This window comes from Hipposideros armiger, unplaced genomic scaffold, assembly GCF_001890085.2.
Source record: "Hipposideros armiger isolate ML-2016 unplaced genomic scaffold, ASM189008v1 scaffold_587, whole genome shotgun sequence".
NCBI lineage: Eukaryota > Metazoa > Chordata > Mammalia > Chiroptera > Hipposideridae > Hipposideros > Hipposideros armiger.
This window is the reverse complement of record NW_017731937.1, coordinates 292,073-313,472: the sequence shown is the minus strand read 5'-3', so window position 1 is coordinate 313,472 and position 21,400 is coordinate 292,073. Positions and strand designations below refer to the sequence as shown.

The window sequence follows — 21,400 nt, the reverse complement described above, 5'->3', positions numbered from 1 at the left end:
AGGAACATGTCCCCAATAAAAGAGCAGAATAAAGCTCCAGAAAAAGAACTAAGTGAAATGGAGATAAGCAATCTACCAGATGCAGAGTTCCAAACACTGGTTATAAGGATGCTCAGTGATCTCAAGGAGAACTACAACGAAGACATTGAAAGCATAAAAAAGAACGAGTCAGAAATAAAGAATACAATGACGGGAATAAACAATATATTACAGGGAATCGAGAGGACATTAGATGAAGCAAAGGATCAAACCAGCAATGCAGAAGATAAGGTAGCAGAAAACACCCAATCAGAAAATGAAAAAGAAAAAAGAATCCAAAAACTTGAGGAGAGTTTAAGGGGCCTACGGGACAACATCAAGCGTACCAACATTCGCATTATAGGGGTACCAGAAGGAGAAGAGAGAGAGCAAGGAATTGAAAACCTATTTCAAGAAATAATGACAGAAAACTTCCCTAACCTGGCGAAGGAACTAGATATACAAACCCAGGAGGTGCAGAGAGTCCCAAACAAGATGAACCCAAAGAGATCCACACCAAGACACATCATAGTTAAAATGCCAAAGATTAAAGACAAAGAAAGAATCTTAAAAGCAGCAAGAGAAAAGCAGTTAGTTACCTACAAGGGAGCCTATAGACTCTCAGCTGATTTCTCAACAGAAACTTTGCAGGCCAGAAGGGATTGGCAAGAAATATTCAAAGTGATGCAAAGTAAGGACCTACAACCAAGATTACTCTACCCAGCAATACTATCATGTAGAATCGAAGGACAGATAAGAGCTTCCCGGACAATAAAAAGCTAAAGGAATTCATCACCACCAAACCAGAATTACAAGGAATGTTAGAGGGACTTCTTTAAGATAGAAAAAAAATATCAAAATTATGAATAATAAAATGGCAATAACTACATACCCATCAACAATTACTTTCAATATAAATAGATTAAATGCTCCAATCATAAGCTAGGGGAGCTGAATAAATAAGAAAACAAGACCCTTAAATATGCTGCCTATAAGAGACTCACTTCAGATCAAAAGATGCACACAGACTGAAAGTAAAGGAATGGCAAAAGATATCTCATGAATCTCATGAAAATGGAAGCAAACAAACAAAAAGCTGGAGTAGTAATACTTATACCAGACAAAATAGACTTTAAAACAAAGACTATAACAAGAGACAAAGAAGGACCTAGTAATCCCACTTCTAAGCATTTATCTGAACAAACCCAAAATGCTACTTCAAGGGGACATGCTCATCTATATGTTCATTGCAGCATTATTTACATAAGCCAAGATATGAAGGCAACCTGGATGTGTGTCCCTGAATGGATAAAGAAGAGGTGGTACATATATACAATGGAATGTTAGCCATAAAAAAGAAGGAAATCTTGCCATCTGCAACAACATGGATGGACCTAGAGTGGACTGTGTTGAGTGTAATAAGTCAGACAGTGAAAGATAAATGTCATATGATTTCACTTATAAGTGGAATCTAAAGAACAAAATAAACAAAACAGAAACAAACTCATAGATACAGAAAACATTTTGAGGGTTGCCAGATGGGAGGGGTTTGGGGGTAGGTGAAAAGGGGGAGGGATTCAGAAGTACAAATTGGTTGTTACACAGTAGTCATGGAATGTAGGGTACAGCATAAGAAACATAGTCAATAATATTGTAATAACTATGGTGTCAGATGGGTACTAGATTTATGAGGGTGATAGATGGAGGGGAGTTGGGGAGAGGATGAAAAGTGAAGGGATTAAAAAATTCAAATTGGTAGTTACAAAATAGTCATGGGGTATGTAAAGTACAAGGAATAGCATCAATAATATGGTAATAACTGTATATTGCCAGGTGGTACTAGTCAGGGGGAATCACTTCCTAAATTATGTAAGTGTCTAACCAGTATGCTATACACTTGAAACTAATATAAAATAATATTGAATGCCAACTCTGAAAAATTTTAAAAGGGAGTACAAGATGAATAATATTGTGATAGCTTGTTACAGTATCAGATGGTTGCTGGACTTATCATGTTGATCACTTCTTTAGCATAGGAAATATAATCAATAATGTGTTAATAAGTCTGTATAGTGCTAGGTGGGTACTGCAGAATAACTATTATGTATACCTGAAACTAATACAATATTGTATGTTAGCTATATTTTAATAAAAATCTTTTAAAAAAATACCCCAATGTTTCCAGCTTATTCAATATGTGGTATAGTGTCAATAGCAAAAGAAACATGTTTTGGAATCAGAAGCATTAGGACTTGAATCCTGGACACTATTCTAGGTTGGTCTCCTAACTATCAGTTAATTTGCTTCATTTATTCTCATTTTGTTTATGCTGATTACTTGGAAAGTATTTCTTTATTTCTAACGTGAGCTTATCTTTTTCAGAGTCTGTATCAAAGGCCTCTTCTTCATGAATATCCCAAACTAAAGTGGTAACTACTTCAGAACAGATCTTATGCCTCTTTTGATTTCATGCCTTTCTTTATTTTATAGGCCCTATTTCCCCAATTATTAATACATTATACATCTCTTCAATGACACATTGTGTAGTGGAAGTAGTGGCAAAAACAAGAGATTGGGAATGAGAGACCTATCAATAAGGCATTATACAGTAACTGGCATGGCACTGCCCAGTTTACAGTGAGGCACCTTTTTCTGGCAATAGCCCTAATATACAAGGTTAGAAGGAACCCCAGTGGCTATGTCTCCTATGTGACCCTCCTCAACACCCTCCTTAAGATATTAGTTTAGGAATAGGAAACTGACCCCAGTCAGAGTCCCTGGAATGTTCTCAATAAACTATGAAGCTTGGAGACTGTTGGCATTCCTTCTGTTATACAGTGGGAGAGACTGAAACCAACTGACACAAAAGAGGGGCAAATTTTTTTAAAATCGTAACAATCTCAGTGTCCCAGATAGCACTTCTCTTTTAAGGACCAAGTGTATCCCTGTCCTTTTTATGGCTCATGTCATACCCCAGTATCCTTTCAATAAATGTAGGCATAACTCGTTTTATTGCACTTCACTGCTGCAATTCACAGATGTTGCATTTTTTACAAACTGAAGGCAAGACCCTCCATGGGTAAAAAGATTATGACTTTCTGTACTGTGATGCTCGCTTTATTGCGGTGGCTGGAACTGGACCTGGAATATCTCCAAGGTATACCCATACTACATTTTCCCTAAATTAGACATAGGATGCTATCACTTGCAAATGGACTAGCATAAATTCCAACCTCATTTTGTTACTAGCTGTGTGACTTTTATCTCTTATCCACAGTTTTCTTATACATAAAAAGAATTAAGAAAGCTAAGTGAAAACATCTAGGTAAAATGTTTGGTATACATTGATGTTTAATAAAAAATTAGTTTCTTGTATTCTTGACTCATTTTTAAATCTTAATCGTACCAAGCAATGAGATTTATTCAATAAATATTTGTTAGTAATATGAAAAAAAAATTTATTCCTAAATGCTAAAAGCATTTATAGGAAGCCTCTTAAGGAAATATATTAAAAGGAAATGTAGACAGACATGGAGTGAAATAAAAGATGGCTATTCTAAGTAAGGGCTGTATTATGAACACACGGATATGGATGGAAGAAGGCAAACAGATCAACATTGTTTGAAGAGGTGTGGCATATCTGCAACTGATTTAAAGACAAAAATGGTAAGCTGAGAATTATGGGAAAGTATTCCATTCAATATTACACAAATGAATGTTTAACATCTTAGAAATGAATATATTTTCCAACTTATTCCAAAAAATTAAGACTCCTTAAAGAGACATTCTTAAGGTACAATATTATTCTTTTTCTCTTTTCTGATGAGAGAGATCTTACTTCCCTTTGTCTCTTAATTCAGGAGGAAACTTGGCAAACAAAATGTAATACTAAGACCTCAACAGATTTGCCAGGAGAGGGCTACCAATATGGATATTAGCTTTTTAGCAGGCAAAGCAGAAATCTCAGGATAGGGTTATGAAGCTCCATTTTGATTGAATTTACAAAAGGAGTCTCAGATTTTATTTGTAAACTGTGTTTTGAAGGGAAAAAAAAGAAAAACAAAACACCCTGAAAACCTCTGATAGTCTTCTTTGTGAAGACCAAAGGGAAGGTTTAATGAAGCTTATGTTTTCAAACAGAGAGTCCTTTAGAAAACAGAGCACCAATTGGGTGTACAAACGCCATTTCCCAGCTAGCTAAGTATGAATAAAATCAAGTTCATCAAGTTATCTAGTTGCAGAGAACAAGTTATAACAGGGTCTACAGCCATCCTTACAACATAGATTTATTTTCATACTTGACCAATTTATAGTAAGTAATGTTTAATAGTAGAGGCTGTGAGTCAGGCTACCTGGGGTTGAATCCTGGCTTTATTATTTACTATTGAATGGCTTGGGCATAATATTATCTACCCCATAAAATTGTTGGAATAAATGAGATAATACATATATAAAGCAAAGACCATAGGAGGCACTTAGCAACAATTAGCAGCTGCTATTACTATATTAGTTATTATTATTTATTTAGTGATGGTAAGAGAAATGGGGTAGGTAGCTTACTCCATTGGCTTGAGATAGAGCAAGACTGGACTGTGATCAGGTTCCATCCTTAAAAGAGGGGGGACAGAGTAAGGTGGTTCAGAGGAAAGGCCAAGATGAAACAGACACAGACCTTGTGGCTGGAAAGAATCCTGCTCTTCAAGTTACAGTTAAAATCAACTTTCAGAAGCAAGAAAAAGTACCCCAACATTCAGAAATATGGAGGAGAGGTAGAAGAAATAGGTATAAGTAGGCAGACAGTCAACTGAGCCTACTCCAAAGGACAGAGAAGCAGGCTAAAGATTCCTTTGCAGCTAGGCAGCTGGGAGTCGGACACCCAGCTTCTATTCTTAGAGGGTGACTGTGGTCAGGAGCAGGAAAGATAGGCACTGTTCTATTTTTAAGGTCCCTCCCTAAAGAGTAGAAATTGGTTAGCAAAGAAAAGAAGAAAAGATGTTTTCCTGCTTCTTCTTCTTTACTTGATTCCGGTTTACTTAAGACTATATTAAAATAAAAAGACTAAAGATATCCTGTTTAAATAGTTTAATACAGCCAAGGGCAGAGAATATTCCTATCCCCATAGGAAAATACCTACCATAACAATCATGACTATATTCTGTTTGGGAATAACTACGTATCAATAAATAGTAACACTTAAGTGTATGTCTTATCACTGCCTCCTGATCCCCTCCTCTATTTGAAATTCCAACTGACAGGATAAACTTTTGAATAAAATTTACATAATCGAACTAAAAGTATACTGTCCTAGAAGATAAGTCCACTAGTTTCTCGACCCAACTCTGCTACTAATTAGTTATTTGACTCTCTTAGTCTGAAGATTTTAATCTATAAAACAAGAATATTAAATGAGTTTAGCTTTAAATCCTTCAAACTATTGTTTTAAGTATTTAAGAATTTAAAACTCAAAAGCATTGATTAAAAAATGTTTATAGGCCATATCATTTCTGATTATTATGTTTGACAAAGGAAACCTAGTTTTCCTTAAGAATTAATGAAATGTCAAGGTGGTGGTGGTGGTGGGTGTACTGGAGGAGGGGAGGCAGAAGTTATTAGAATCTTGTATAATTATTCATGGTTTCACCTAATAGCATTTGAAGGATAGGTACTAAAAACACTCTCATGTCACATTCTGAATTACATGATTGGTAGGTAAAGTTGATGCTTCTGATATCCTATTAATAACTTTTAAGTAATTGTTCAAATGTTTAACAACACAGATATTCACACAATACCATGTACATTAGCACCTCAAAAATTAAATACTTAGGTATAAATCTAACAAAATATGTACAAGATTCATATGAGGAAAACTACAAAACTCTGGTGAATTAAATCAAAGAACTACATAAATGGAGAGATTTTCGATGTTCATGGATAGGAAGATATCGGTTCTTCCCAATCTGATCTACAGATTTAATGCAATCCCAATCAAAATCCCAGCAGGTCATTTTATGGACATTGACAAACTGATTCTAAAGTTTATATGGAGAGGCAAAAGACTCAGAATAGCCAATACAATATTGAAGAAGAACAAAGTTGGAGGACTGGTGCAACCCAACTTCAAGGCTTATTATAAAGCTAAAGTAAAGAAGACACTGTTTTATACTGGTTAAAGAATAGACACACACAAGTAGATAAATGGAACAGAATAGAGATCCCAGAAACAGACCCACATAAATATAGTCAACTGATTTTTGACAAACGAGCAAAGGCAATACAATGGAACAAAGGTAGTCTCTTCAACAAATGGTGCTAGAACAAAAGGACATTCACATGCACAAAAAATGATCCAGATGCACACCTTATACCCTTTACAAAAATTAACTCAAAATGGATCACAGACCTAAACATAAAATGCAAAATTATAAAACTCCTAGAAGATAACATAAGAGAATACCTAAGTCACCTTGAGTAAGGTGATACCTTTTTAGAATAACACCAATGGCATGCTCCATGAAAGAAATAATTGATAAGCTGGACTTCATTAAAATTGAAAACCTCTGCTCTATAAAAGACAGTATCTAGAGAATTAAAAGACAAGCCACAGACTGAGAGAAATATTTATAAAAGACCCATCTGATAACGGACTGTTCCCCCACAACATACAAAGAACTCTTAAAACTCAGTAAGAAAACAAGCAATTCAATTAAAAGAAAAAAAATGGGCCAACAGACACTTCATAAAAAAAGATATATAGAGAGCAAATAAGTATATGAAAAGCTGCTCCACTTCGTATGTCATCAGGGAACCACAATGAGATACCACTATATACCTCCCAATTAGCATGACCGAACCCTGACAACAAATGCTGGTGAGGATGAGCAACAAGAATTCATTCACTGCTGGTGGGAATAAGAAATGGAATAGCCACTTTGGAAGACAGTTTGGCAGTTTCTTACAAAACTAAGAAGCATACTCTTACCATACATTCCAGCAGTTGTGCTCCTTCATATTTATCCAAAGGAAGTGAAAACATGTTCACACAAAAACCTGCACTCAGATTTTTACAGCAGCTTTAGTCATGATTGCCAAATCTTAGAAACAACCAAGATGTCCTTCAGTAGGTGAATGGATATATAAACTGGTACATCCAGACAATGAAATATTATTTAGTACTAAAAAGAAATGAGCTATCAAGCTATGAGACATGGAAGAGCCTTAAATGCATATTACTACGTGAAAGAAGCCAATCTGAAAAGGCTACCCATATGATATTCTGGAAAAGGCAAAACTCGGGAGGCAGAAAAAAGAACAATGTTTTCCAGAGGTGGGGGCTGGGGAGAGAGATGTGCAGGCAGAGCACAGAGGATGTTTAGGGCAGTGAAAATACTCTGTATGATACTATAAAGATGGATACATGTCATTATATAATTGTCCAAACCCACAGAATCTGTAACATCAGAAGTGAACTCTAAGGTAAACTGGACTTGGGGTGATTATGATATGTCAGTGTAGGTTCATCCTTGATAAAAAAAAAATGTGCCTTTCTGATACTGTTATGTATGAGAGAAAGCAGGGTATATGGGAAATGTCTGTATCTCCCTCTTAATTTTACTGTAAATCTAAAACTGCTCTAAATTGTGTGTAAAAAAAAACTCTATCACACTCTAAATTTAAAATATAATTGTTTCATTATGACACATACCTTAAACATTTACACTATCTGGTACTGGCATATGATCATTTTTTTAATCTTTAAGTCTTACAAACTATTATTGTTTCTTGCTCAACATTTTCACATAACTTTTTAAAAAATACAAAGTCTAAACTCTGCTAACCAATCTTCCTTCTGTTCCCCATCTTACCATTTCAATTTCTATATTAGGAACACTTACCAGATACAGTACATATCCCCATGTTGGAGCTGTGGAATAAGAAAAGATTCACAGAGTTGTAAGGCTAACATAGTCTTGCCTTCTTTTTCAGTGTTACAGATGATATCAATTCCACTCTTACAATCAGTTTTCAATAAATGCTATAAGAGGAAAAGAAAAATTAGTTCATATCATTAAAAACATCTAAAAAGCTAGTTGCAATAAATGTTTAAACAGTCAGAAAAAAATAGATTTCTAGTTTTCTTCTACAAAGACGGTATGTTGTACAGAACAAGTCTCATGGTTTCATAGTTTTACTATATAGCACCTACAGTTTACAATGACTACTTTTAATTTCATTAATGTCCATCACTTGTAAGTGGGTAGTGTCCATATTATTAGGAAAAGATTAATTATTTTATCTTGAAAAAACAAAATAACAAACATGAACATTTAATACTATTTTATTTAAAAGACAAAATCATAATGCTTCTCAGTTTTTATTTGACCTCTTCTTTGTCACACCAGAAACTCAAATGCTTATTAATGAACATTTTATTAATTTCATCATTTAATATCAGATTCTATCTAATTCAACATAAGCTTAAAGAATGGTGCCAAAGAGAACATATCTAGATAATGTAATCTTAAAACCTTTGCTGTTACTGTAAAAGGAACTTAACAAGAATGGGCTACATTTTTCTTTTTCTTTTTCTTTTTTTTTGTAAGATTAAAATGATGATAGGCAAACAAAATCTTAAACAATACCTCCCGGAGTAGCTGATCTTCTACAGGTGACATAAACAGACATGTGAAGAGTGCTTGATGGAAGTATAAGTCTTTACTGATTTCTGGGTGACTTATACAAGATTTAATAAGAGCCATTGCTTCAGGTATGCGTTCACAAGCAATTAGGTATCTGGCACGTAGTTCAAAGAACAGTGGATTTTCAGAACTTAAGTATTTGTTCACTATATTAAAAAGAAAACAGACTCTTATTACTCTCAAGAAAAAATTCTCTCAAACTCTGACTGTTGTTTGAAACTTTATCTCTAATGTGTAGTACCTAACTGATTAATTAGTTATTTAATTAAACAGCATTTTCTTAGTAGGAGTTTATTTGTGCAAAGAATATTCAGTTACATGACTGAAAAAATGGAATTAAGAGCAACACCAAAACAATACTCAAGAAATACTGTTGATTTCTTCTCTGTCTAAAAAATAAATTTAAAAAAATTGAATAAAAGCATGAAATTATTTTTTCATTTCAGTAATATGTTAAAATACATTTCAAATAACATGGGGTCTGGAATTTCTTTCTAGTCTAAGATTATGTACTTCATTTTCTTACTGCCCAATATTTTCATTACCGTAAAGATTAAAAGGTGAAATCCTAATTTGTCATTAAAACTAAATTAATTCAACCACATTAATTCAGATTATAGAAATATAATCTGAATTAATTATAGAAATATAATCTGAATTAATGAAAAAGTTAAATTGTAAAAGAAATACCTCTCATTACTTTTCAACAAAAGATTAAGTCAAAAGTAGTGCCAACTAGGGCTTCTTATTAATAATATGCTCCTGTATCGCTAAGGATAACTAATAAATACTTGCTTTTACACAATTTAAAAATATACAAACATCCTTATCTACATATACTGAGGCCTAACAACAATCTTATGACAGGTATCACAGTATTTGTTTTACAGATTATAAAACTGAGGCTCAGAGAGGTCAAATGACTTGCCCAAGGACAAAAATTAAGTGACAGCAGGAATTGGAACCCATATTTCATAATTTCAAACCCAAATGTATTTTAATTAGTTATGTATGTTTAATCATTAGCTTCTAAAATGCTATGAGTGATGTTTTATTTGGGCTTCAACATTTGCCTTGCAATTCTGTTTACAATCTGTGATAAGCAGACACTGATTTGTATAGTTCATGCAAAGATAGACTTCAAAGTAGTCTTTACCCTAATGATCACCAACTAGAGAGTCATCAGTATGAAGGAGGCTCTAGAGCAGCTTTTCCCAGAGTGAGGTATGTTAGTGTAAGTAGGGAAGGACTAGGTATGAAGGACTATATATACATATATTGAGGCCATCGGCCCTCACACCAATCCACAACAGGTTTGTTCCAGCTCCTATTCATAGAAGCCTAAAAGCTCCTTTTAAAAAGCCCAAACTTTCTTCTCCCATTTTCACTCCTTTGGAAGCTCTGCCTTTGTCTAGCTCCTGTCCCCTCTGGCCTCAGTCCCCAGTCTCCTCATAGTTTCCTTCAGTCTGTCACCCTTGCCTTCCTTATATTTGACTCAATACTTTTACTCAACAATCCAACTCTTCCTCCTTAGTTCTGAATGCCTCCCTCTTCAGCTCTTTTATTCCTTCCCCAGACTCTCACATCAAATGTCAGTCTCCTCTGCATCCCTTGGGTATATACCGCCACACCACTGTCACAGACACCTTGGCCCTTCCCTCCTAGTCTTATCCTACCTCCAGTGGCATCCCACCGCTCTGTACTACTTCTCCTGGCCTCATCATCTTCTCTCACTTCCCTGTTATAGTCCTCCACAACTTGTATCTGAGGTCAGCTTGCTCTTAAGCCCAAGAATTACAGCCCCTTCTCCACTCAACTCTACTCACAATCCACCCCCACCCCTTAGCCTGGAACAGATGGAAAGAACTTAAATTGCTCAGCACAACCTGTGGTGTGAAGTGTATTTCTCACCAGACCATGGTCTGAATGCTTCCAGAACCAGGGGTTCCTGTCTGTTCTATTTGGCCACCTTATAATTGCTCTCCAAAGGCTCTCTCCATGCTTTCAAATGTTTCCCCAGTTTTGTACTTATTCACCATGACTGAGCTTACATTCTAAGTTTTAGGGATCCAAAACATTTTGTGACTCAGGAATAATATGGAAAATATTTTTTAAAAGAATTAACTAGAAGCAGTCAACAGAGTCTCCTGCCTCAAGAGAAAATTTTGGCCCACAGGAACTACTGCGGATCTAGGTTTCAGAAGAGGTGATGTCAAAGAAGTATGCAGGTGGTAAGGGGAGGAGAGAAAATTTAAGTTCTATTAATGGATGAAGTTTGGAAAATGCTGCTCTAGAGTATTTGGAATTGAAACTTATTCAATTCGTCACTCATTCACTTATGCAGTCATGTGGTCATTCATTTAATCAACAAACACTTATACTGAGCACTACTCTGTACCAGGCACTGTACAGGATAAACACAGTAGTGGTGACAAAAACTGAACGAGTTTCCTGTATAAGGGAGATCCCATGAGCCTACACAGGGTGTTTTGTTTTGTTTTATAAGGCTATTCCTACTGAAATCAATTATAAAAATATAATTGATAGGACAAAAACAAATGAATTCTCTGTAAGTAAGTAACATCTGGACAGTAAATGCGTTAACACTCTGAATTCACATTAGAATGGGAAATTACTAGAAACAAATGTACCTAGTCTGGTGTCAAAAATCACTCTTAGGGCGGTTTAGTACAATGAATTAAACACACTTCATGTGAAAATACATAAGTCTTATTCAGTATTATAAAATAAAGAAGAATCACTATTACTGCTCTAGTTAGAAAATGAAATTGTGTTCGCTTCTCACAAATGTTGGTTTGGATTTTGAGTCTCCTGAAGTACCTATCTCCTGAGATGCTGGCTGGGCTTTAAGAACAGCTTGCAACACTGGATCTTCCCATGGGCCACCATCTCTAATGATTCGAGTCACCAGTTCCAGATTCACATTTCCATATCTGCGGAGGTGATTCTGGCATTCCTAGGAGAGAAAAATCATTTTGGCTTTGTGAATTTAAAGGGGTTAAAAACTAAACTTGATCATCATTGTCAATAAAATGACTGATGGCCAGTGAGGCTATTAAATTATAAAAGAGAAAGTGTTGCTAAGTACCTAAGTAGGGTGTCCAAACCCTATTAGTACACAAATAGACTTGAATGCCAAAGGTTACACAGTTTGTACATAATTGGACTTAGGAAACTCCCATTATAATAGGGATGAAGTGTAACCTAAGGGAAAAACTTAAGGGATGTCATTTGTAGGAAAAGAATCAGGTTGCAAAAATGTAAAATTTAAATGATCAGTTAAATTTATGTGAGGGATCATAAAGTTTCTGTTAACAACAGCAGGCAAGAGCCTGACAACAAGGGTGTGGGGGTGGGGGTGGAGGGTCCAATGCAGATTGGTTGGCAGGTAGACAGATATAGGGGCCCTGCCCTGATCCCAAATGTATATATAATCTTAGTTGTGGTAGAAGGCTGCTAGATGGAAATTCTATTCCACTTTGTTTGTGTACAAGTAGATTTGTAGTCTTGGGAGGAAGAAAAAACAGGCTGAAGGAATGAATCCAACATATAACATGAAGACTTTGCATTAGGTTTAAGATAAAATGTATTGATAAGTTGGGCATTAACTGATAATTTGTCTATGCATTTTCTGGGATTTTTTTTTAAAAGATATTTGAAATGTTTTTAGAGAATCTTATCTTAGACTTGTGATTATAATGTGAATTACGTGACAGCAGCGTAGTTTGTAAGCAATGTTTAATATTTAGGAGAACTTGGTTTACTAAATTTATAAATTGATTTTATTATATTTGCAAGATTAAATTATTTGATTATGCTTTTTTTGATTTGTCATATACTTTGTTCAGTATTGCATTTTAAAATGTTTCAGGGTATTTCATTTGGTAATTTAAAAAAATTAACTGAAGGTCTAATGAAGGTATGAATAGATTTATTTTTTAACGCATAACTTGAGTTTAAAGCCTTAAGAAAAAACTAGATATTAAATTGGTAATGTTAAAAATTTGAATAAATTGCACATCAGTTAAAACACAAATAATTAATTGCCAGAATTTCTTTCTGTGCTCAAAAAAATCCCTGATATTAAAAACTTAGTAACAGTTTTAAACCAAAGCTTCAGGATATAACAATTATGTATATTTACAAATTTTACTTATCAGATAAATTACCAAGCTACATACTCAAAGTGACAATAAACACTTCACTTTTATTAAACTGTCATGTTCTTTCACTTGAACGTTCCAAAATGACATCTTTATGTCACTTCTCATTCCTTGTTAAAAATATACAAGATGTTTTTTTATAGGAGGAGGCAGTAGAAGAAATCAAATTTCATGATAATTATTCAGTCAAAGGATCGTTAAGTCATTCTAGAAGTCATTTAGAACATTCCCAAATTAAAATGAGCAAACAAGCAAACAAAAACCCTATAAACAATGGGCAAGTTACTTAACCTCTCTGTGCTCCTTCAGTTAACTGCTCTGCAAAAAGGATACTAAAAACACCACTTTCATAGGACTGTTGTGAGGATTAAATAATATACAGGATTGAAAAGTGCTTGATATGGTGCCCGACACGTAGTAAGCACTTAATAAATGCTACTAGCTATTATTCTAGTATTTTTTAAAATTTTGAATATTTTATTTTAGGACACCCAATTGCCTCAGTATAAAATTAATATCTACATTTCCATGTGTCAGCATGTTATAGCATTCATAAAAATAAGGTATCAAGTTATTGATCAGCTATGCTTTTTCAAACACATGGAACACAGTAATTATCTGTGGCAACAGTTTCATGGTTAAAAACAATCATCAATTTCAAACCTCAAGGTAAACAAACTTCTGAATTACACTAGACACACATATTGGTGCCTCTAAAATTCAAGCTGGCTTTTGATCCAATGAAAGCACAAGAAATCAGATGAGCTGGATGCTAACCCCTGAATCACCTGGGGAGTTTTATTTTTAGCTCTGTTGCTGGGCCCTTGTACAACCCATCTTCCTAGCTGTCTTACGGTAAGTGAGACACCAATCACTCATGCAGCCATTAGTACTGCGTGACTTAAAACTCCTGGACTTAGGCCTAAGTTAAGATATGGTGAAATAGGTCTATTGATGATTTCCTAAACTTGTCTGAAAATAAGAAATACTTGGAGGTCTTGTTAAATAACAGATTTCCAGGCCCCAGTTCAAACCTACTGAATCAAAATTTCTAGGGGAAAGCCCTGATGATCATCTGTAAATCTAATAACCCCTACCCCATAGTGGATTTTGGCATACTTTTTGACTGCACCTCCTACAGTAAGTATGTACTTTCATAAATGTTTATACTATAAATAATATATTTATATTTCCATCAATCCTTCCATTAAAAATTAGTAAATTAGCTTAAGTTAAATTTTCTAATATACAAATTATAAATACGAGTTTTGTTTTTTGTGTGTGCACTTCTTAAGTCAAGTACACCATATTTTGGAGACCACTTCTGTGGTAAATAGCTCTGGATAGGAAATAGAGATGAAACAAACATTTCATTTGGCCTATTTAAAAAGACACAGGATGAAAGGAAACAAGTAAGTATGTAAGTATCTTTTGGCTCCTCCTTCCTTAAATAGTATGATGGCTATTTTGGATGATATTCAATCTAAAAGCCTCCAAAGTGAAAAAGGAAGCACTGAAATCACTGCAGAATATGCAACTTATCTTCCCTAGAGTATATACATATTGTATTTTATAGAATGTCTACTTAAAGATTTGGGCCTGTATATAAACCTAATCCTTTATTAAGTTGTCTGTTGTCACTGATACCCACTGCATTGTGCTAAATATAATTCCCTCAGAAACTTCCATTCAACCTTGTGTCATTGCCAAAGGTAGAGAAAACACAACTCCTTTCCTTGCTCTTTTAGAATCCATGTGGTGTGGGTTTAATGTTTTGTTCTAGAAGATTTTTCTTCCATGAACTCACTACTTTGCTAAACTCGTGCTGGCCACGGAACATCTCTGTGAAACTGCAGATCAGTGTTCTGGCTGTTCTACATACTTAATCTGAACCCTTCGACAACTTATCACAGGATGAAAGTCTTAATGCTTCAATTTCATACATAAGGACCTCTGGACTTACCTACCTACTCATTCATTTATCGGTTACACTTCAGGAAGTCTTTTCTGCAGCCTGGTCTCTTCCATATCTCTCAGACTCACCTATGCTTTTTCTCACATCATGCTCTTCATCCTACAACTTCCTATAAACCTATCTAAACCTTCCTGTGAACCTAACTAAATCCTTTCCTAACTATCTTTCCACTGTCCCGCTTTTCCCGGAGAAGCCTCCGCTAGCTACCTCAATCCACAATAAATTTAATTCCTTCTCCTGCAGTATTGAAAATCTCTACCAGTCCACTCTTCTGGTGTTTTATCATATAAGAGAAAGGCCTTGCATTATTTTGTGTTAACATCTTGCTTCCTAAGTACTTTAAAGCTTCTTCTAACAGAGTCAGGAAAGGAAAGGTATACCAAAGATATATTCTCAATAATAAATGCTTTTTTAATAAAAATAGGATTTTATGGAAATATGTACAAATAGAAGCACTATGAAATGTCTTACTTTTAATGAAATGCAAATTTCAGAGGAAAATTATAGAATAACAGTCTTATTCATTCATAAGCAAGTTATTGTAGCAAATCAAAGCAAAAATACAAAAGGTCTTCAATGTGGTTAATTTTATAAAAAGTCTTTAAAATGCAATAAAATATTTACAATACTTTAAATGAGATGAGAATGATCAACGATATCTTTTATTATTACATTTTCATTCGTTATATTAGGGCAAAGCACTTCAAAAAGTTGTAAAATTTAAAGATGTTATGAGTTTTCTTTTAGAAAAAGACTATCACAATTTTGCAATTCTTTTCTGTGAGTAAGTTTGTATGGAGTATTTACCTGATGTTTTTGAAAAATAAATGTTCTGAGTTTGCCCGTATAAAGAGGACAGTATGACAATGGAAAAGTTACTGCTTTTCAAAAGAAAGTTCTTATGAAGAAAATCATTTAAAATGAATGTTTGGAAGTGTTTGCATCATTACATGATTGTTGCCAAAAATCACTGCCTCTTATAATGCTTGTATCTATGTCATTAAAAAGTTTAAATTAGAATTTTCTCTTGAAAAATCTTTCAACTGGAGCATTTTAATGTTAAATTCATTTGTTAAAAATGGTTAGTATTCAAGAAACACTAACTTCAGGAACACTGGAAATTTAGCACTCAAATTTCAATAAAACTCTGTGTATTTGATTAAAGGCGTTTAAAACTGAGAGTCATAATTTAGAAACAGAAGTTTTTCCATGAGGATCTACCAAAGGTATCTTTTTCACCTATGACAGCTATTAAAACTAAGTATCAACATACTGAACTTAAAATTAGACTGAATTACTATGTGACCAAGTGATAAAATTTTTTAAAAATAAAGCATATTCAATCACACTAGTGTCATTACAGTTTTAACAATGTTAAAAATTATTTTATATTTATCCTTTTTAGATGTATTTTTATGTTTCATAATATATATAGTATTAGTACATGTACATAAATAACAAATATACATATATTAGGGATAAGTGCTCAAACTTTTTTTAAAAAGCCTAGATGGATGTGATATCAGAAGTCTAGAAACTCCTGGTTTTAGGTGTTACTTGTTAGGTATTTGTGTTTGGAATCAAATAGAAAACTCATCTTTTTCAGTTAATCCTAATATTGTGGGAGTTTCTTTAACACCTCTTGATCTGCTTCTTCCTTGCCACTTCTAAGGGCTTACACTCTAGCCTGGGCCTTCATATGCTGTCACTCAAATAACCACATTAAAGTTTCTCCTTCCTCCCTCTCTGCAATAAGGCAGTCTTTAGAAGATTTTAAAATGTTAGACCATGAAGCATTTAAGACAATAAAGGTAAAATATTTCTTTAAAACTAAACTTGTGACATATACATTATTGTAAAATACATGTTTATTACATCATTTCATATAATAGATTGGGAGATACTAGAAAGAATGCCAGGTTGAGAGTAAGACTTAGGCCCCTGTTCTGCTTCTAGAAGAAACCTCAACTCTATTGAAACTTAATTTTCTGATATGTAAAATAAGGGATTGTTGGATTAAACAATTATTAAAGTGACTCCAGTCTCAAAATTATAAAAATGCATGAATACCTGTAAATTACACATTTGATTTTTTAAAATAACTAGAATCATGTTTAAGATACCGCTTTTGGGACTTTTGAAAAAGTGAATATTTAAATTAAGTAATTGGTTCCCTGTTTAATAAACATAATTACATTTTTATACATTAAAAAATTAAGTAATAATTGTAAATGTTACTTAAATTAGCAATCAGAGTTTTAATTGAAGGGTAAGCAAATCATAAATACAGTAAAACCATCAAACTGAGAGCATAATCAAATTTCAAGATTAATTGGTAGTTGCCATGCTAATGAAAGCACATCCCTTCATTAACATTTTTAAGTAAGTAATGAAATATCGCCAACAGCGAAATGCTATTGTTACAGTTCTAACTTGTAAGACAGACCCTGAATCTGAATTAAGGTATATGCAAGATTTATTTGAGCACAGATTCCTATGCAAAGAAATAAATATAAAATCTGATTTAGTAGAAAAAGCACTGGAGTCAGTCAAGAAAACAGGTCACAGTACTAGCTATGCTATGAATTAGGAAGTTACTTAATCTCTAATATTGTTGAATGGATGAATGAATGAATCTCTCTGGTCCTTGGTTTCATCATTTATTAAAAAGTTAGATTGGACTTAATACCCTCTACATTATTTTACAACTAAATTTTCTATAAGCTAGTATTTTATCTGGGGAAGATGTAAACGACTTCAAACACTAACATGCAAATACTTCCAGTTTTTATGTATTAGGACACTACAGAATCAGCTTTCAGTGAACAATGAATACCTCACTGATCCTAATGCACTTTCAGAGCTGGCTTCAAAGTGTTGATCCTATCATTTATTTTGAAAGCACTTACATGCCTGCTCCTGACAAGACAGACTGCAAAATGCTCAGAATATAAGGTCTTTGTTTATAGCTGGATACTATGGTGTGAATAAGTATTAATGCACAATGTTTAGTGCACTCTTTTAGATGACTGCTGTTCCATGTGTCAGGGTATAGTGACCTTTCCTGAAACTTACTGATGCTGACAAGCCCTATCTTTTGGAGGCTTATTCTTGGCCCCTAGAGCTTAGATGTCTCAAGTTTTTTTTAATTATGTATTTTAAACTCAAAATAACTCTGGCTGTCATGTCTCTTCAAAGTGATTATAGAACCTCAACAGTTGGACTGAAGTAAGGTATTTTCTTCTCAAACAAATTATTTTTAAAAAAAATACAGAGAAAGTGAAAATATTTATGAGGTCATGATATACAAGAATTATTAATAAGGAGTAACAATTTCAAAAAGATAAAGGCCAATGGAAAAATATCAAAGCTTTACCCATTTCAACACAACAGTTTTCTAAGGAATACACAGTCTTTACAAAATGATTTCAAAATCTGAAACTTTTATTTTAACATCAATCCTTTTCACTCCCAGTGCTAAATATAAGGCACACTTGTCAAGTGTGTTTCTTTCATAGATAGTGAAATATTTTCCCTTATACTTTTCTTACAATTAAGCATACTTCAATTTCTCTTTTTTCTGTACATAGTCAAAGTATAATCCACAAGTAGATATTTGATGTTTCACCCCATGAATATGTTTATTGATCTCTCCCCATCTCACTGTACACAGTAGTAACCAATGGACCATGAGGTGAACAGTTTCAGACAATGCGCCTCATTGTTTCTTGTGTTTTAGAACTCAGCAAAATGACACATCTCTAAAAGGATTTTTTTAAATGAAATGGTAGACATCAGGTAGAAATGTCTGTGAAGTTATTTGTCCTTCATTTGTGTTGGCAAATACATCAGTACTATGGAACTAAGACTAAGTTTTGGAGGCATAAGGATAAATGTCAGTCTCTGCCCACCAGACCTGACAGCGTAGTTGGAGAGATTATCAAACCAGAGAAATAATTTTGAGGGATTGGTGTTTTGATAACAGTGGAAAAGTTTAAGGGAGAAAAACTATATGCAGTCAAAATGGTGTTGGGCAGAGACAAGAAAAGAACTTCTACTACAGCAGAAAATATGGGAACGCAATTTTAAAACTGCTACTCACAAAATACGTGCAATTGAGCTGCTATGGTTGTATTCTTTAAAAGCCTGCAGACCCGGACTACAAAGGTGGTTTTGAATACCAAGATTAGGACTTGGCCAAATTAAGTCTTTGGGCAACTTATTCCAAGAAGTCTACGGAGGGAATATGGTCCAGAAGGTTTTAGTGGTTCTAAATTTCTTCATATTAGCTAAAAATAGTAAAATCTGGGAGGTGTGCTGGTTTATGATGCCAATGAATATACACTCTATCTCATTAGGGGAGATCAACACTTACCCCAGCAAAACAAGGTGGGCACAACAATTTATTTAACCTCCTCTCTTGTGGCTGGTTCTTTTACTTTTGATTATTTTATGCTCTTCTCTTATGATGCTGTTGTTGCACCAAGATAGCCTTGGGCCTCCTCCTGCTTGGGAGGTTATGGCCCCTACCACCTCACACCTCCTTCCTCCACTCACCCAAAGAAAGACCAGCAGATTAAAAAATTAGGTGGAGTCCCAGGAAAGAAAGCTTAACTAAGGCCTACTTCTAGTCTGTACAGAAAAGATCTCTGTGACTTTACATTGACCACAAGGGCAGGGACAGAGTTTTCTCTGAGGTCAGGGCAGGCTCATTAAAACACTTGCAGAAGCTCTAGCATAAGGCTTTTTAAGTTACTGGGTGGCATTCTGCAGACTACCAAGGTCTCTTTTATTTTTCTAAATTGTAAAGAAAAAAACCTTCATAACATCTATTTTTCTCTTGATTTATAAAAGTAATATATGTTCTTGGTTAAAACAACAACAAAGAAGGTACAAATATGAATCTGAATCTAACCATCATTGGGCATTAGTACTTGGATGTTCCTAAGATATTTAATACTCTGTATCTAGAATGGAACTTACTTTCTTCGTACATCCTGCTTTTCCCCTATAACCAATCACAGCCCACTTAGTGAATGGCCCACGCTGTGTGGTTATTTCAGCTTAGAAGCCCAAGAATATACTTGATTCTCCTCTATCTTCCTTACTCTCATCCAATCAGTATCATAATCTGAGATTTTAGTTCTAGATTGTTGTGTGTTCTCTGATTTAAAACTTGCATTTTCTTTTTCCAAAATCATTTCTGACATTAATAGAATTTTCATAATAGCCATATTATCAATAATCTACTAATTTTAACTTAAGTTTCCTCAGATCAGTCCTATTTCTTTTATTCTGCAACAACTCTATATGTAAATTCTTTGTTTTGGTAATTTCTAAATCAGCTGGCATACTTATTTGTTTTCCTAACAAATAAAGAACTATGCCAACATATAGTTGTTTGTTTTCCAAGTATTTGGACTATTTATTTCTGTTGCCTTCTTTCATAAATCATAGGGCTTGGCAGCTGTATTATTAAACAATATTTCTTCTCTTGAAAAATTTACTAGTCATTATCTATTTATTCTGGCATTTGTTATGTTGAAAAAGAGTTCATTGCCAGCCTGATGATATTTTTTTCCTTTGTGGGGATCCTGTTTGTTCTACATGAGTCCTATATTAGTAGGAACTTTCCTTTATACTGAAAACTGAAGGTGATAACAAGATATGGCTGCACATAACTATGAATTGAAAATTAATTTTTAGAGATCATTTCCTTCATTGATTTGGCTTTCCCTGGAGCTAATCCGCTATTGGTTGCCAGATTAGAAATTCATGGAAGAACAGAGCCAGCTTAATTAAGGGCTGGGTTTTGCTCTTACTGTGAAAACAGAAATCCAGGTAGTATGGCTTCAGAGCCCAGGTAGTACGTGCTTCATCATACAGGTTATAAGACTTTCCTTAAGCCTTAAGCCCGATCATTTTGCTAAGAAAGATGCCACGCTGATGATCACATGCAACAAATACAATATTGTCCCCATTTTACAAATGAAGAAACTGACACAGAAATTTCACAAGATGACAGAGTGAGTGGCAAAGCTGGGATACTCAAAGTTGGAATATTAGGGTGGGGGTGGAGGTGGACACAAAAGGAATAATTAACTTAAATACAACGAAGAATGTTAGTCCGTTGCTAACTCTGCATGTTAACAAGATCCCCAGGTATGTAGCAGAGGAGAAAGAGCACGATCTTAAGCTGGTATGAATCTGTATGAAACGTGGACAGAAAGGAACCACTTGGGGAAAATGTTTGCATTACTAGTATAGAATTTTAAAAAATTTCTAAAGGTGACAATGAGATTGCTATTAGATTATCAAAGATCAGGCAAAAGCCTGGAGATTTCACAAAACTTAGTAAATGCTAAGTTTTGGGGGGATGTACATGGACTACATGTTGGTCCTTCTCAGGTCTATAAGGGCACAGACCTGAGAAGCACCAGCACCAGCAGCAACAGCTCAGTTCAGAAAATGGACAATACTCCAGGTAAAGCTAAAATGGGAACAAAAGGTGAAATCTCTCCTAG

General features: G+C 34.4%; 1 protein-coding gene across 4 annotated transcripts in view; it reads right to left on the bottom strand.

The window, feature by feature from the left end:
• The window catches only part of ZNF654 (zinc finger protein 654), a 79,520-nt gene that overhangs the window by 9,727 nt on the left and 48,393 nt on the right, over positions 1–21,400 (bottom strand). For 3 of the 4 annotated variants that reach the window (XM_019624390.1, XM_019624391.1, XM_019624392.1), the window contains exons 4-6: positions 11,559–11,694; positions 8,661–8,863; positions 7,914–8,053 (exon numbers count right to left, since the gene is read on the bottom strand). In XM_019624390.1, the coding sequence (XP_019479935.1) occupies positions 7,914–8,053; positions 8,661–8,863; positions 11,559–11,694 (479 nt within the window). The remainder of the gene's footprint in view (positions 1–7,913; positions 8,054–8,660; positions 8,864–11,558; positions 11,695–21,400) is intronic. The other variant, XM_019624393.1, reaches the window with a different exon arrangement.